Source organism: Macrobrachium nipponense, chromosome 4 (assembly GCF_015104395.2).
Source record: "Macrobrachium nipponense isolate FS-2020 chromosome 4, ASM1510439v2, whole genome shotgun sequence".
Lineage (NCBI taxonomy): Eukaryota > Metazoa > Arthropoda > Malacostraca > Decapoda > Palaemonidae > Macrobrachium > Macrobrachium nipponense.
Genome location: NC_061100.1, coordinates 39,168,132 through 39,183,919, shown reverse-complemented (window position 1 = coordinate 39,183,919; position 15,788 = coordinate 39,168,132). Strand labels below are relative to the sequence as shown.

At 38.4% G+C, this 15,788-nt stretch overlaps 1 protein-coding gene across 1 annotated transcript in view; it reads right to left on the bottom strand.

Annotated features, from left to right (window-relative positions):
* Positions 1-15,788, bottom strand: part of LOC135210874 (anaphase-promoting complex subunit 1-like) — a 164,786-nt gene that overhangs the window by 38,158 nt on the left and 110,840 nt on the right. Inside the window, exons 14-17 of the mRNA XM_064243786.1 lie at positions 13,478-13,637; positions 12,929-13,026; positions 4,031-4,162; positions 2,744-2,918 (exon numbers count right to left, since the gene is read on the bottom strand). Of these exons, the coding sequence (XP_064099856.1) occupies positions 2,744-2,918; positions 4,031-4,162; positions 12,929-13,026; positions 13,478-13,637 (565 nt within the window). The remainder of the gene's footprint in view (positions 1-2,743; positions 2,919-4,030; positions 4,163-12,928; positions 13,027-13,477; positions 13,638-15,788) is intronic.

Here is a 15,788-nt window from a genome sequence, read left to right as displayed (position 1 = left end):
ATCAATAGTACGGTGGATCCCCGTATTCACGGGGATGCAATCCAGAGTCCCCCACAAATAGCTAGAATCCGCAAATACTTAGAACCCCCTATAAAATTGTTAAGAATTGCCTATTTTGTTAGTTCCAACTCAAGAAAAACCCAATAAATGGGCTTATACCTGGTTTTTAAATAGTGTTATCACAAAATTTCATTTAATCATGAAATTGACATGAAAATACAGTAATTTGTGGATATTTCTCATAGAAAAATACTGCAAATGCACAAATTTCCCATAAAATAATGGGTAGATATGGTCCATAGAGAAATCCGCGAATGTGCGAGTCCGCAAATCTCGAGAATGTGAATACGGCGGGTCCACTGTAATAAGAGAATATTGTAAATATTATTGGATACAGTGAAGTAAAGAAAAAAATTTTAAAAATCCATGGAAAAGATGCATACTGTATTCATTGTTTGTATTTTATAAAATGATACTAATATATGTGAATATCACATACACTAATTTTATATCTCAAGTATGATGCAACCCCCTAAAATTTTGCTTCAAATTTCAAACGGCATAACTTAAAACACTGGCCATAAGTTTCATGGTTTTATTCAGCAAAAAGAAAAAATTTGTATCTGTGAAGTTTCTTGTTCATATACATATCAATGTACATAGGCTTAAAACATGTCATTCTCTAATATACAGTGGTACCTTGACCTAAAAGTTAATTAATGTACAAGTTTTCCGGGATATGTATCATTCACTCGTTTGATTCTTGGCTTTGTTACGTGAGCAAAAAATTCAGGTACAAGCTTGAGATGCCACTGCTACATAGGTGGCGTAGTGATGACAATTAAGATAAGCAAATAAGCAAAAGTAAATATGCATCTTTTCCATGAATCTTTTAAAAAGTTATGCATTACTTCACTGTATCCAACAATACTCGTATATTATGTATTCTCATATTATTGTATTATAAAATACTAACATAGCAGTCAATGTTTTGGTTTAGAAATCAGCTGATGGCAAATAGGAGTTTATTTTGCCATATTTAACTCAATTCTGAGTGAATTTTCTTGCTGCTAATTACCATAAATGAATATCTGGATACTGACTTATATGAGACAAGGTCATTTTTCATTGTATGTGTTTATAAGTCGAAATATGACTTGAATACATCTCGTTGTGATTGTGAACTACTAAACTATTTTTCTCGTTAACAGATTGCGTTAGCGCCATGTTCATCAAGTAAAAAATTGTGATCCGTTTCACTATTTTCACTCTATTTCATTGTAATACAAGCGTTATGTCATTCTTTCAAGCTTTGAAATTTTGATTAAAATTATTTTCTCTCAATTTTATCTACACTTGTGTTTGATGGCATAAGTTTATGGGAGTTTTATCCTTGCTGCCAATGTACAGTAATAGTCACTAGCAGCTTGGACAGTTTTCTCAGCTTCAGCTACAACTTGGTTTAAATTTAACAGTATATTTCCTTGTTGATCTTTGATCTATAGCAAATAAAGTTATTACATAAAAATATCTCAGTCCTATTCTACATAACGTCATTTATAACACAACTACGGTAATTGTTTACTATCGTACGATGGTTGAAATACAAGCCAAAATGGATGTTGTTGTTATCCAATTAGGTTGTAGTTAGCAAAAAAAAGTTGTTTTCTTGTTTGGTTGTTCACAGCTGTACACATTTCCATAACAAGTATAACATTAAAACAATATGTACTTTTATCATTCTCTTTTGCTGTTTTTGAACTTATTTAACTAGAAGATAGGATAAGTTAGGCTATTGTAATTAGGTCTCTCTCGCTCCCTTAGGCAATTGTAATTCGGTCTCTCTCACCCCCTCATTGTACGCTGCTGCCTGCACCTGTTGCCAGCAAAATTTAAAAATATTTTTGAAATATTATCATATCAGTACGTATATTAATTTGCTAACTCCATTGTAAAATTGGATTATCGTACGATGAATTATTGTAACTTGAACACTACCTGCACACTAAATAAAACCTTATTATATCTTTAAATTCTCTTTCTATTATATTTTTATACAACATTTGTTTAGAAATGTATTTTTCTTATTTAATAACATGAAACAAAAATATGGGGTGGCATTTTGAGGTTTGGAACAAATTTAGGGCATTTTAAGTATTTTCAAAGGGGGAAATTATTTGATGTGCGAGCAAATTGAGCAACAAGCTCGGCCACGGAACAAATTAAACTTGTAGGTAAAGGTACCACTGTAGTTTAATATCAACTAGTAGTGGCACGCATAACACTCTGATGACATACATATCCTGATACAGTAACAAAAACAATAAGTAAATATGGCCAAGAAACATTTGTACCATAGTTTTTACTTATTTACCATACAATATGATCATACATTAAAGGTAAAGAACTTCCTCTGTTTCTGTAATTTAGTGCTAAGAGTAACTTAACCAAATTTTAAAGACCATAATATCATATCTGATAGGTAAAAAGTCTGCAAAGAGTTGAGGCCTGTTAAGATGGGGTGCTACTTAAATTCAAAATCATAAGAAAGGTTTTAGAACATTGTATTTCGTTATTCTGCCAAATGAAAAAATCTTTTTTATTTCGTTATTCTGCCAAATGAAAAAATCTTTTTTTATATAATAAACTTTCCAATATGACAAGTATCTAAGGTATTCCTGCTAAGATTATATAACAAATGAAGAAAAGAAACTTGGTTACCAATGTTTCAAACTAATACTACCTTGATTGTCCAGCGAGCTGATTTATCCTGAGTTAAAAGATGCGCCAACTGAACCTGAAAACCAGAGGGGGCATCTCCATAGGGGTATCGTCCATCTTTCAACTTTACAGCAAACCCTTCCCCTGAATGCAAAAGGGTCTCCAATACAGGCCAAGTACTGTCATTTTCTAAAAATCTGAAATGGTACAGCCCAAGTGAGAATAATCATTCCCATTCATGAACAAAAACTTTGCTGCATAGCTATACGGTAACTGAGGAATTCAGCTTCTAAGAATATGTTTATCAGGACACTTACTATACGTATATGGTTTTTACAGATTGATTGTTTTGATAAAGGGCAGTGTTTTATGTCGGTCTGTGAAGAATTTTAATTTAAGCACCTTGATAATATTACTGCGAACTAAATGCGATATTTTTTTATCATGCAATTTTGGAACTATATGCTGAATTTTGATACAATTTAGAACGACTCTAAAGTAGCTGTGAGTGGTACAAGTTGAACACAAAAACATTAACAATGAATATGAATATTGTTTTTCTTTCTGCAAAAAAGTGACACATTGTTAAACTGTATGTAGGTTTGCTATTATAAAAATGCTTAACAATGCACACACCACAGGTTCACACAGCAATGAGAGAAGTAGAATACTGTAATAAAATAACCTTTAAATATTATGATCATTTAAAAAAGTGTAACTTTCTTGTTTGCAGTAACTTTACTTTTTAATAAAGGTAGTTCCTGGTTAACGGAGGGGTGTTGTTCTCAGCCAAGCGAGGATAACGAAAATCATCGTATTGGAACATCACAATAATTATGGTAATAAATGGTGTTTAAGACACTGTAAGCACTGATAAATTGTTCAACACCGCTGTTAACTGGTTATCAGCTCCAATAAGCCGCGTAATGACGCCGATAAACTGCTTACCAATGGCAATAAACTTCTTACTAGTGCCAAAAATCTGGTTAACGATGTCGCTAGTCAAGCGCCATAACACTGAAATGCTGTTAACCAATACTGCCAGTAAGCGGGGACTGCCTGTACAGTCACATTGTGCATGTCTAAAGACAAAGGTAAAACTCAATCATGCAGCAGCTAAAGATAAGGATTATTATGTCATAGTTTGGCCAAACAACTGAACAAATAAAACTGAAGAATAAGGAATCAGGAAGAAAGCCCCTATTCAAAACAGGTCTTCCTTCTCCCATTTCAATTCAAACTAGACATAAGAAACAATCTCCTACAGACCAAGATGAAAAACTTGTACGTACTATGTACATTAACCTACCTGACAGTCCAATACCTATTGCTGGTGTTATTTCCCTCTATAATCACTTCTGCCAGTTTAGAAAGTTCTGGCAGCATCAGCGGTGCCATCGCTTCATACATCTGGTTTTTATACTGGTCAGTGTCCTTAAATCTGATGAGAGGGAAAGCATGTTACTTTGAATTATTTCAAACAAAGCTTTAGACTCAATATTCCTGCAAGGCCTAAAAAATTTTTAAATTAAAAACAAATCTTTGAAAGGTATTCACTTATAATATTCACCCTATAAAATTTTTAAATTAAAAAAAATCTTTGAAAGGTATTCACTTATAATATACACTGAAGTCGCAAAAGTTAGTTATATCAGACAAAGATCTTACCTCAATGTATATTAATACTCTAACTTGCTTATAAATTCTCCCCAAACAATGTACTGCAGATGGATATAAAATCAGTAACATAAAGTGCCTGATATGCTGTACAATTAGAACTCCATTACATGCAGTAAAATGAATGATAGCCACTGCACAGGCCCTATGTAATAGAGCAACAGGTCAAGTGTGATGCAATGACAACTGCTATTAATATTTACTGACATACAGAAACAGCTAATTTTGACTTATATTGACAGTATCCAAATCATTGCAAACCATGCAATTAAGAAAAACTTATCACCCTCCTCTGGATGCACAAGGCATTGAAGAACTCACATAAAATATCCCTTTCTTGTTTCATTTTATAATTTCTCTAAAATTCAACATCTCTTCTAAATTGTCATAATTTAAGTTTCTGTCTGTTTTCCACATCATCTTTGTTCTTAACATAACCTCCCATCCCTCTTGTTTTGTCGTATCCCGGTGCATTCTAGACCCCAAAATTCCCAATGTCGCTGTGGTATCTGACATCCCCTTCTTTGCAGTATCCTTGCATCCCCTTAGCCTAAATTATATGCACCCTTTTGTCCATTTTATATCATTCATTGTCCCTGTCTTTACTTTTCACCTTCCCTTACTCTTGCACAAATTATGTATGTATCAGGTAACACCAATGCTGTAATTCTTGGGGTGGTGAGGGTGAGCTCAATGAAAGCCTGGAACCAATACCGGGCCACAAGTTCTGGTTCTCATATCTTCATACAATTTTTTACTTTGACCTTTCTACTTGCTCATGTATGCTCTAAAAGTAAAATGGGTTAACCGTAAGAACTAATCATTATATATTAAAGTTGTTGCACACCTGGTTTTCTCCTGTCCTAATCTTCTAGTTCAAGTTCACCTTATTACCATATTTTCAGTGTTTATCCTTGCAGTATCCAAATGGACACACTGCTCTAAACCACAACTCTACAAAATGTGCTCATCAATTTTCACCTTTATAGTATGATATTGTTAAGATACAATAAAGTTTGTTCATACTTACCTGGCAGATATATATAATCAAAGTACCCACCCACCTCCCCTCAGGAGATAGTGGGAATAGAAAATCTGGATAGAAAATGGGAATGGTTCCTGACTTCCGCCTCCCAGCAGCGAGAATGGGTACTAACCACCTGGCCGACCACTGCGTGTGCCGGGAGTTTTGAAATTTCTGTCGGACTTCAGAGAAATACAGCTATATATATATCTGCCAGGTAAGTATGAACAAACTTTATTGTATCTTAACAATATCATTTTGTTCATGAAACTTACCCAGCAGATATATATATAGCTGAATCACACCTTTGGAGGTGGGGAGGGACAGAAAAGGATTTTAGGAAACACATTGCATGCAGATGATTGACATCTTGGTTCCTTACCTGTTAGCATAGCTGACTTCGTGATTATTGTCACCCAAGTCTGCTACTGCTTTACTAGTCTCTCCAGCAAGGTAGTGACCTATGTAGCTGGCGAGTTCTAGATGATCTGTCAACGGGAGCGTGACCACAATGTGACTAGACCATATTGACCATACCATGAGGGCTAAGAAGTAATATATATCACCACCTGACCAACCTAGCCAAAGTTAAGGATATCTAACTAAGGCTTAAGGATTGAGAAGACCGCCACTGGCGGCCGACCCAATAAACATAATTAACAACTCTTCCTAACCATTTTCTATAGGATAGGATGAGTGATACTTCTTGCCCCCAAGATTGTGTCTGTAGACACGTATGGCCCCAGCGAGCAGCAAATCTTATATGTTGTCTTCACATCCCGCAGGTATTGTGAAATGAACACAAAGTTGCTTCGCTAAAACGTGGCACTCAGGATGATACTGAGTGCCATGCCCTGTTGAAATGCTTCCAAGGCTGCGCCCTCACCTCGTGAACATTTAGTTAAAAGATTTCAAATCTTTGTCCAAACATGACGAATGAGCTTCTTTAAAAGAACTCATCAACAATAACGCCAGGGTGTTCTTCGACCTGGGCAAGTCTGGTCTTTTTACGAAACACTGCAGATTGTCCGAAGGACCTCCACTTTCTTTAGTTTTAACTAGATAAAACTTGAGGGCCCTGACAGGTCACAGGACTCTCTCTGTTTCTTGCCTAATAATCCATAGCATCCCTTGATTTCCAAGCTTCTGGGCCAAGGATTAAACAGGTTTTCATTCTTTGTAAAAACAAAAGGCTTAGAGAACACACCGCATTATGTCCTCTAAAGCCAAAACCTCTGATGATGTATTAAACCTCACTAACCCTCTTTGTCTTATCTAGAGTGGTTAGAATTTTGGTCACATGCAAAAAGTTACACAGGAAATATTCTACAATTTCAAGATTTCCACAGACCTCATAGATCGTAAAGGGCTTTGTTGTTTGACAGATCCAAATATCTGAGCGTAAAGGCCGCCAACAACCTACTTCCGTATTCTACAATAGTCGAGACTGCTAGTACATCCCATTCTTCCGACGGAAAGGGAAGATGGTAATGTAATTCACAAAGGTCGAGGTGGAGGAAAAAACCATTCTTCCTGCCCTATCTCCAGAAACGGCCCATTCCGATTGGTACACTGCAAGATAGGCAGAACTGCTTTATCTTGGTAATGACACTAGCCATTAGTCTTGAAAAACCTCTTACCCTGGTCACTTTCTTGACAGTCTGAACGCAGTCAGACTCAGAGCCGAACGGTTTAGAGATACCTCTCGAAGTGAGGCTATTAGAGTAGCCCACGACTTTTGACATACTTCTAAGGAAAGAATACTCAGACGTCAGTAGTTGCTGCCGTCGATAGAGAAGCTTTGCACGGACGTCCTTCAATCGTGGAGCTAACCTCTGGAGGATCGACACGTTCCGTGCCTGTGGCCATCAATGGCTCTCTCTTCTTGAGATGTGAGAGAGCTGTGGAATTGTCAGAGTTGATCTGAACCACTCGGCCAAAACTCAATCTTCGAGGAACTGGAGAGTCAACCAAATTGCTTCCAATTCTTTTAGATTATGTGGCAGGACCTCTGTACCTTTGTCAGGATGCCTGGCACCATCTCGCTATCATCATTGAACTACTGAGAGATGTTCAGAATCATTACTCGATCTTTGATGTTACTTCAGTTTTCCGGAAGTACAAAACTGTAGAGGTCTGAATTGCAGTCCTTTCAGGGAAAAGAAGCTTCTCCAGCGAGGAAATGGTCCCCAGCAGATTCATCCATTACCTCTCTTAAGCATGCTTCCTTCCCTAAGAAGGCTGCGCTCTCCATAATTAGGAGAGCATTATTATAATGCTATGCTGCGGTAAACTTGTACAGAATTCTGTTACAGTGCAGTACACAGCACCAAAAAGCCTAATAGATATCTCTGTTAAAAATTGTTTCGCAAACGAAGGCAATGTTTATTCAATGCATGTTAGAATCTCCCTCAATCCTAGGCAAAGTCCGTGATTGTAGGGCAGAGATACGGTTCGTCAATCAATCCCGCGGGAGAGAGACACTTAACAGACCGTGCATAACAGCAAGCTAGCTGATACTGAGTTGGTGACTTGGTGTACAGTTACAGCAGCTTACGTTCACCTTCTCGCAGTATTATGCCTGAGTTGCCAGCTACCCATCCATTATTACGAAGGAATAGATTTTTCATTATTTGAACAGCACGAAACTCTCAAGCTGGCATATTTAAGCGAGACAGAATCCGCTAAATACAGAAGCTGATTTTGTGTTGTCATAACACTACGCTTAAATAACCAAAAGCTAAATTGGAAACTCCTGGAAGGTTGCAGGGAGTACCGATTAAATATACTGCGTCATCTACAACGACAGCAGCTATCAATGGTCGTCTCGCACTACTCTGCCTGAGTTACCAGCTACTCTATTCTACGAAGGAATAGGTCTGTTACTATTATCGATTAGAAGAGAATTCTCAAGCAGGCATATTTAAGCGAAACCGAATACGCTAGATGCAGAAGCTGAGTTGGTGTTGTAGTAACAATACATTTTAGCGTTGTCCTTACACCGGAAACTCCTGGAAGTTTGCAGGAAGGACCGATTAAGTACACTAGGATACGAGTCCTTTCGGTTACTATCCGTATCGGTAATTACGATGTGCGTATATGACTTGATCCATACAGTAGTAATATAACGCAAAGATAAAATACATAAGTATTGTAATCACTTGGACAGCTAATTCTCTACTACATTCTTTCTTCTGCAAGGAAGAGAGAGAGTGAAAATATACTGTATTCGTTCTTCCAAACGAATGAATTAAAATTATTCGAGGAATCTTCTCAAGTGAAAACCAAGGACCGAAAATGACAGTTCAAACTTCTTATGTTATTGTACCTAAACTTCATACTATTTCGTGGAAGAGACTCTGACTAATGATTGAGAGCTCTTCCGATGGTAGTCCATTTCATCAGGAGTTCGTGCAACTTTTGTTGACGAAAGGAGAGACCTCCTTGTAGCGTCGACCAGACTGGAAAAGTCACCTTATTCTGATGCGAGAATTCTTACACCGATATGTTTACTTGTATCCCACCCAATGCCTGCCTTGCCGCATAGTCTTGACAGAGGCTGGGCAAAAGAAGTCTTTCTTTGCGCTTTTCTCGACTCCATCCAATCTTGAACCTTTTTTAAAAACTATTTTCGTTGAAAGAGACTTCTTCATTTTAACAATTATGATATTGTTAAGATACAATAAAGTTTGTTCATACTTACCCGGCAGATAAATATATATATAGCTGTATTTCAGAGAAACACAGCTATACATACATCCACCGGGCAAGTTTTATGAACAAACCAGGAATCTTGTCGGTTTTCGATAACGAAAACTGAGGAGGAGGATAGCGAGGAGCCATAGGTTGGAATTCGTCTCCAACTGAAGCTCGAAGCAAACGAACCAATACCTGATAATCAGACGAAGCTGACATGAAAGGTGGTCCTCGTCAGTTTCTTCTGACATCCTACTAAGTCATCCTTCTTCTATATGAGCGGCAGAGGGGACTCCCGAAGACGGTGATATAAGTCCTTTCGATTCAATCCTTGATGAAGATTGCTGTTGTGACGTAATAGGTGCTTTCTGAATATTAAGTCACTAAAAATTCCGATATAGAGGTAATAATTTCTTGCACTCTCTCGATGGGAGTCTCTACGAAAGTCAGATTGTCGACGAGCTTCCAGACAAATATCACGTTGTGATCCTGAAGAATGTCCACAAAGCGTCCATTCGAGCGTCACGCTCAACGTCCATCCGAGCGTCACGCTTGACATCCAGCTGAGCGCCACGCTCGGCGTCCAGCCGAGTGTCACGCTTGGTGTCTAAATAAGCGTCCAGCTTAGCATCTATAGAAACGTCACGCTTGTAAACACCACGCTCCCTCAGGGTCGAACTAGGAGCGTCGAGTATCTCAGCTTGCAACACTCCTTGGTTTGCAACAAAAATAACGTCAGTTTACGGATAAAGAGAGACCCTATAATACGAGAGGGGAACCCCTTGAATAGTAAGGAGAGCTTTCTTCCTCTCGATATAAGAATCTTAAGGAGGAAGTTTCTCATGTTTTTTTACATAACGGCAGGTGAGACGCACTAATCTAGAAGGCGTAGCAACTGGTGAAAGAGAAGAGCGATCTGCAGTTGCGGGAGACCGCTTAGATCTTTTAATGGCAATATATCATCTTTTCTTCTAGGACGCGGTTCTGCCTGTCTCCCAGTCGGCAACGAAGCAAGTCGATGTTGCATCAAACGGATGACCCTCTTTTCTAGAATGTTCCTTTTCAGGTGAAAAGCTGATCCTATGAGAAGGAGAGGAGCGAGAGAAAGCCCTATTCCTTCTCACCTGTCCCTTCACAGCTCTATTCTTGGAGCGACAGGGGGGTTCAAAGACGTCATCGTCTGATGACGTCTGGTTCTCTTTTGAGGCGTCCATGCAGCAAAACTCTCAGGTGACGACCGCAAAGCAGCAAAAGAGAAAGGACGTGAAGCGTCCTCTTCCCTGAGATCAAAGACACAGGCCTCCCGTGTGTCATTTTGCGTCTTTGATCTTTTTTGCGGTGGAGAGTAGTCACGTATAAAGGCGAAGCCCGTAAAGCAGAAGGAGCGCAAAGAGGCTCTGCATGCTCCTCTAAGAAACTACTGACGATGGTAACCTGTGCGACATCTAACGTCCTTGTTCTTTTCAGAGGACATGAGCGTCTTCTCATGCTCCAACTACCGTTCGGGGAGGACGCCTACAAAGGCGAAGCCTGTAAAGCAGAAGGAGCGCAAAGAGGCTCTGCGTGCTCCTCTAAGAAACTACTGACGATGGCCGTCTGTGCGACATCTAACGTCTTTGTTCTTTTCAGAGGACGTGAGCGTCTTCTCATGCTCCAACTACTGTTCGGGGAGGACGCTAATAAAGGCGAAGCCCGTAAAGTAGAAGGAGCGCAAAGAAGCTCTGCGTGCTCCTCTAAGAAACTACTGACGATGGCCGCCTGTGCGACATCTAACGTCTTTGTTCTCTTCAGAGGACGCGAGCGTCTTCTCATGCTCCAACTACTGTTCGGGGAGGACGCCTCTAAGACGAAAATCCCTCACGGAGGGAACGCACACGAACACACTCTTTTGCAGCCTGTGGCTCGTACAGGTTCTGCTAAAGGGACGCCAGATCAATGTGGAGACCCCGTAAACCTCCTTCGGCTTTCGACATGCCCTCTCCCTGGTCCTGGGAGTCCGACAGAGGTCCAGGCCTAGAGGTATTATAGGGCCGATCTGACGCTCCCTCTCGACGAGAGAGAGGACGTGAAGCGTCCTCTTGCTACTAAAGCTTCTTTTAGTTTTAGGGGCGCAAGTTCTTCCCAGACTCCAACCCCTGTGCGGGGAGGACGCCTCGGAGGACGAGAAGCAATCTTTCATGATCCGTTCTCGTGCACTATTTTTTGGCAGCCTGGGGATCGTCTACAGGTTCTGCCGAAGGGGGGCGCCAGAATCGGTGGGGGTTCCCCGTAACCCTCCTGCCGGCTTTCGACATGTTCGTCTTCTTGGGCTTGGAAGTTCGACAGAGGTCCAGGCCTAGAGGCATTATAGGGCCGATCTGATGCCCCCTCCACAACACTGGGGGCACTACACTTCACAACACTGATTGGAGAGCGAGCACTTTAGATTCCAAATTACGAATGGAATTCACAATAACAGAAAAAGGCATTCTTTCGTAGACATAGCCTAATGGCTCGTAGGCCAAACTACAGGGTTAGGCAAAACAAAGTCTACAGAAAGGTTAGTAGGTTCATTACCCTGACTTCTGTTTACTAATGCAGTTTCTTGAGGAAGACCCGTGATTTAATCCCGCTCTAATTTGCGTACATACGAATCATCTGTCTTCCCTTCGGAATCAGTCAAACTCTCACACGTCTTACATCGATCTTTCAATAAAGAAAAAACGTTTTCAATCCCAGTGCATACCAAATGAGGATTTACCGACACTTTCGGTAGCCTCACCTTACTTGTGCAGACAACACAGTCTGAAACTAGCCGAACTAGATTCAGACAAGTTAAACAAAGGTTAATTAAATTACAATAGCGTATGCCTAGCCACACATCCAAGTCAATCATTCAAAAGATAATTAGGATACTTAAGCGGCAATGGAGAGTCAAAATCCTGGTCGGAGGTAATGAAAACAGGTGTTTTCATTACGAGCGACAGAAAAAATCTGACTAGAAAATGGGAATGGTTCCTAACTCCCGCCTCCCAGCAGCGGGAATGGGTACTAACCACCTGGCCGACCACTGCGTGTGCCGGGAGTTTTGAAATTTCTGTCGGACTTCAGAGCAATACAGCTGTATATATATCTGCTGGGTAAGTTTCATGAACAAACTTATATGTAAGGCCTTCTAATAAGGAAAACTCTTCTCCAAGCACTGTTCCTTATATTCACACTAGAATTCTTATCCAAAGGCTCATGTACATAAATCAGTATTTATTCCACTGCATTACAAATCTCAAGTTTAATATGTAAAATATGGATGTAATTATAAACTGCACATGGACAAAGGATGGCAAAGCAAAATTATGAACAGATTTTAAAAGGACATGAGTAAAAGATCTGAGAATGGTTATGTACATACAATCCCAAAGGTAAAAAGACAGTGAGGGGTATACAATAACAGGCCTTTAATGATCTCACTTCCACTCTCAAATATGGTCAGTTCTGTTGGCTTTATGTTGGCAGAGAGATGGTCCATCCTAGTTCAAACATTTAGTAAACTGTTTTCCTCCTTCAATTTTTTCTTGACTATACAAAGATTTGAAAACCAACACAAGAAATAAAATATACACACTCAAATAATCACAGGAATACATAACAAACAACCTTACATATAAACTCCTTCCAATAAAAGCTGTAACCAAATGTAATGAATGAAATAACTGATAATCTGATATATAAACAATATTCCAGGCTAAGATTTGAAAGGTGTTACTTAGTCACAGAAATTATTTATTATTATGCATTGGATTATTTTGTAATTTCAATGGAATTTTTACTTACTTCAATGTAACATGAACTTGACAAAGACGTCCTGTGTCAACATCAACCGGTATTAACAACCTTGGCTCAGCAGCTAACACATACAAATGGCGAAGAGCCTGAAGGAAAAGTTCAATATTTATACTGTCAATTCATAATTTTGACTCACTCTTTACTACTTATGAAATACTTGAATATGTACATTGATCGTGATGGCATGTGTTACTTTAACAGAAAATTTGGGAGCTATTATTTTTTTCTTGAACACTAGCTACCCCAGTGAAACTGTGAAATATTTCTTCACACAATGCCTAAAGGTATTACAAGTAAAAAATGACAATATAATTGTCTAATAACACTGAAATTCATATACTTGATGCATATCAAACTGTACATACTTTCAATTGGTAATGACAAGTCACTGTTATTAATAACATTTGAGATGAACATAATTACATGATCATGTTTACTTATCATAACATATAAATTTAAATGTTAAAATTATGATGAATTTTAATATTGCATCAACAAAACTCCCTTGGAAACAAGAATCTTTGCTTATCCACTAACCTGCAAGTGATAACGGTTGTCATTTGAGTGTGTCGGGAATTTTGGGAAGCAAGCAATTAGCAATGCAGCAATAGCCATGTTGCTTGTACCAAGAGAAAACCTCCCTCCCCCTAAAAACAGAAATCCCAAAGACATATGAATGGCAAGATGGGATCCATACCTGAAAGAGAAAAAAAAATAATTTCCATCTAATATCCATCTGTGGGCATTAACCTATAATACTGTGCCTTGTATGTATCCAATATGCAGCACTTAAGGTTTTGGCAAGTGTACCCTTTGGCCCCAGCAGCACTGCTTATGTTTTCCACTTAGTGTCCAATAATTTCTGGTCTCTTCCAAGCCTGTTTCCAAACCTAACTTTCTTGCTCCAATTTTCATTATTTATTCAAAAACAAATTCTATGACAACACCACTTTGAGAATCCCCACATGACTCATCATACAATAATACTCCATCCTCCACTAAAAAGTTCTGATTTTTAGGATTTTGGATGAAGGCTTGTCAACCTGTACCTACATGAACAACTGAATCGAGAAACAGCTGATTGCAACATCATTACTGTTTCATCCTTCATAAATTAAGGCTGCAGGTTATAGCTGAGACTCGATAAAATGAATAAAGGGCAGGCTGTAAAACATTTTGGAATAGGTGACAGTGATGTCTGTTACTGGTGAAATCACACTAACTGCTTTTGCAATAAAGTAATGCACCCACCCGTTTTCAAGTCAACTTTCCTAATTTACAAGAAAAATTGTCTTCGAATTTTGTTTCTTCTGGCAACTAATGGCAATAAAGCTGCTGGTAGTAATGATGGTCTTGGTTGCTAATTCACAAGAAAAAGTGTCTTTGAATTATGTTTTTTCTGGCAACTAATGGCAATGAAGCTGTTGGTAGTAATGGTGGTCTTGGTAGTTTTCAATCAGCCAAGATTTTGAGAATGTAAACAATATCAAATGTAAATGGCGTACAATGGCAATGTTTATAAACAATACTTTAGTAACAATATGATAATGATAGTACAGGCAGTCCCCGGGTTACAACGGTCTCGGCTTACGACGTTCCGAGGTTATGAGGCTTTTCAATTAAATTCATCAGAAATTATTTCCAGGGTTACGACGCATGTTCCAGGGTTACGACGCCTACAACACTGATCTGGCAGATGAAATGACACCAAAAATGCAAAATAATCAATATTTAAATTTTTTTTGATGAAAAATGCAATAAGAATGCAGTTTACATAGTTTTCAATGCACCCAAAGGATTAAAAGTAAGGTTTTCTTAGGATTTTTGACGATGTTCCGGCCTGTACAGGGCCGTTTCAAGTTCATTAAGCGCCCCAGGCAAGAACTCGTTATGGCAGCCCCCTTCCCTCCAGGCTGGAAATAATAACAAACAATTTCGAACACAACTAGCATCTCAAGTTCCACAACAAAACAACATACTTTATTAATAAATCATCTTCACGTATATACATACACAACAAGGAAAAGTATAGGCTCAAAAGTATACAAACTATTTTTGTAAATTTTAATAGAATAACACCATTATACATTTTTATTGCAAATCCTACCTAAGATAAATTGAAAAAAGTAATCTTGCCACTCTAAAACCATAGAACTCAATGCATATATGTTGAGGGCTATGCTAAAACTATTACGTATATAGTACAAGTTTTCTTCACTGATTTTTCATGTTTAAAACCTGACTCTTCTTGACTTTCTTGCAGCAAAATCATCTATAGTGTCATCATACGAAATCTGTTTGGATATTTCTCTATTAATACTAATTATTGCCAGCCCATTTAGGCGCTCCTTTGACATAGTAGACCTTAAATATGTTTTAATGAGCTTAAGTTTAGAGAAGCTTCTCTCTGCAGATGCCACAGTCACAGGTGTAGTGACAGCAATTCTTAATGCCACCCACATGTTTGGATAGATCTCTTTCAGGCCTTTCTCCTCCAGAAAAACAAGAAGGTCTAATGTTGTCATAGTATTTTGTTTTGGCCATTGTTTTGGAAATGACTGCATCTCTACAATCAGTTCATCACTTGTATTTATTTATTTGAATTATTCACATAAAAATAATACTTCTCTCATTTATTTATATATTAATTTTGGATGGCAATTTGGCGCGCGGATTCTCCGCCACAAATCTCCGAAATGCGTACGTACCATTCTTGGAATATTTGCTCCGTTTCATATTAGGCATTTCATAGAGTTTTATATATGAAAATGTGCGCAATTTCATGTAGAATAAAACAAAAAATATTTGAAGGTTGTAGCTTTTCTTATTTCCGAAATAATTGGATATA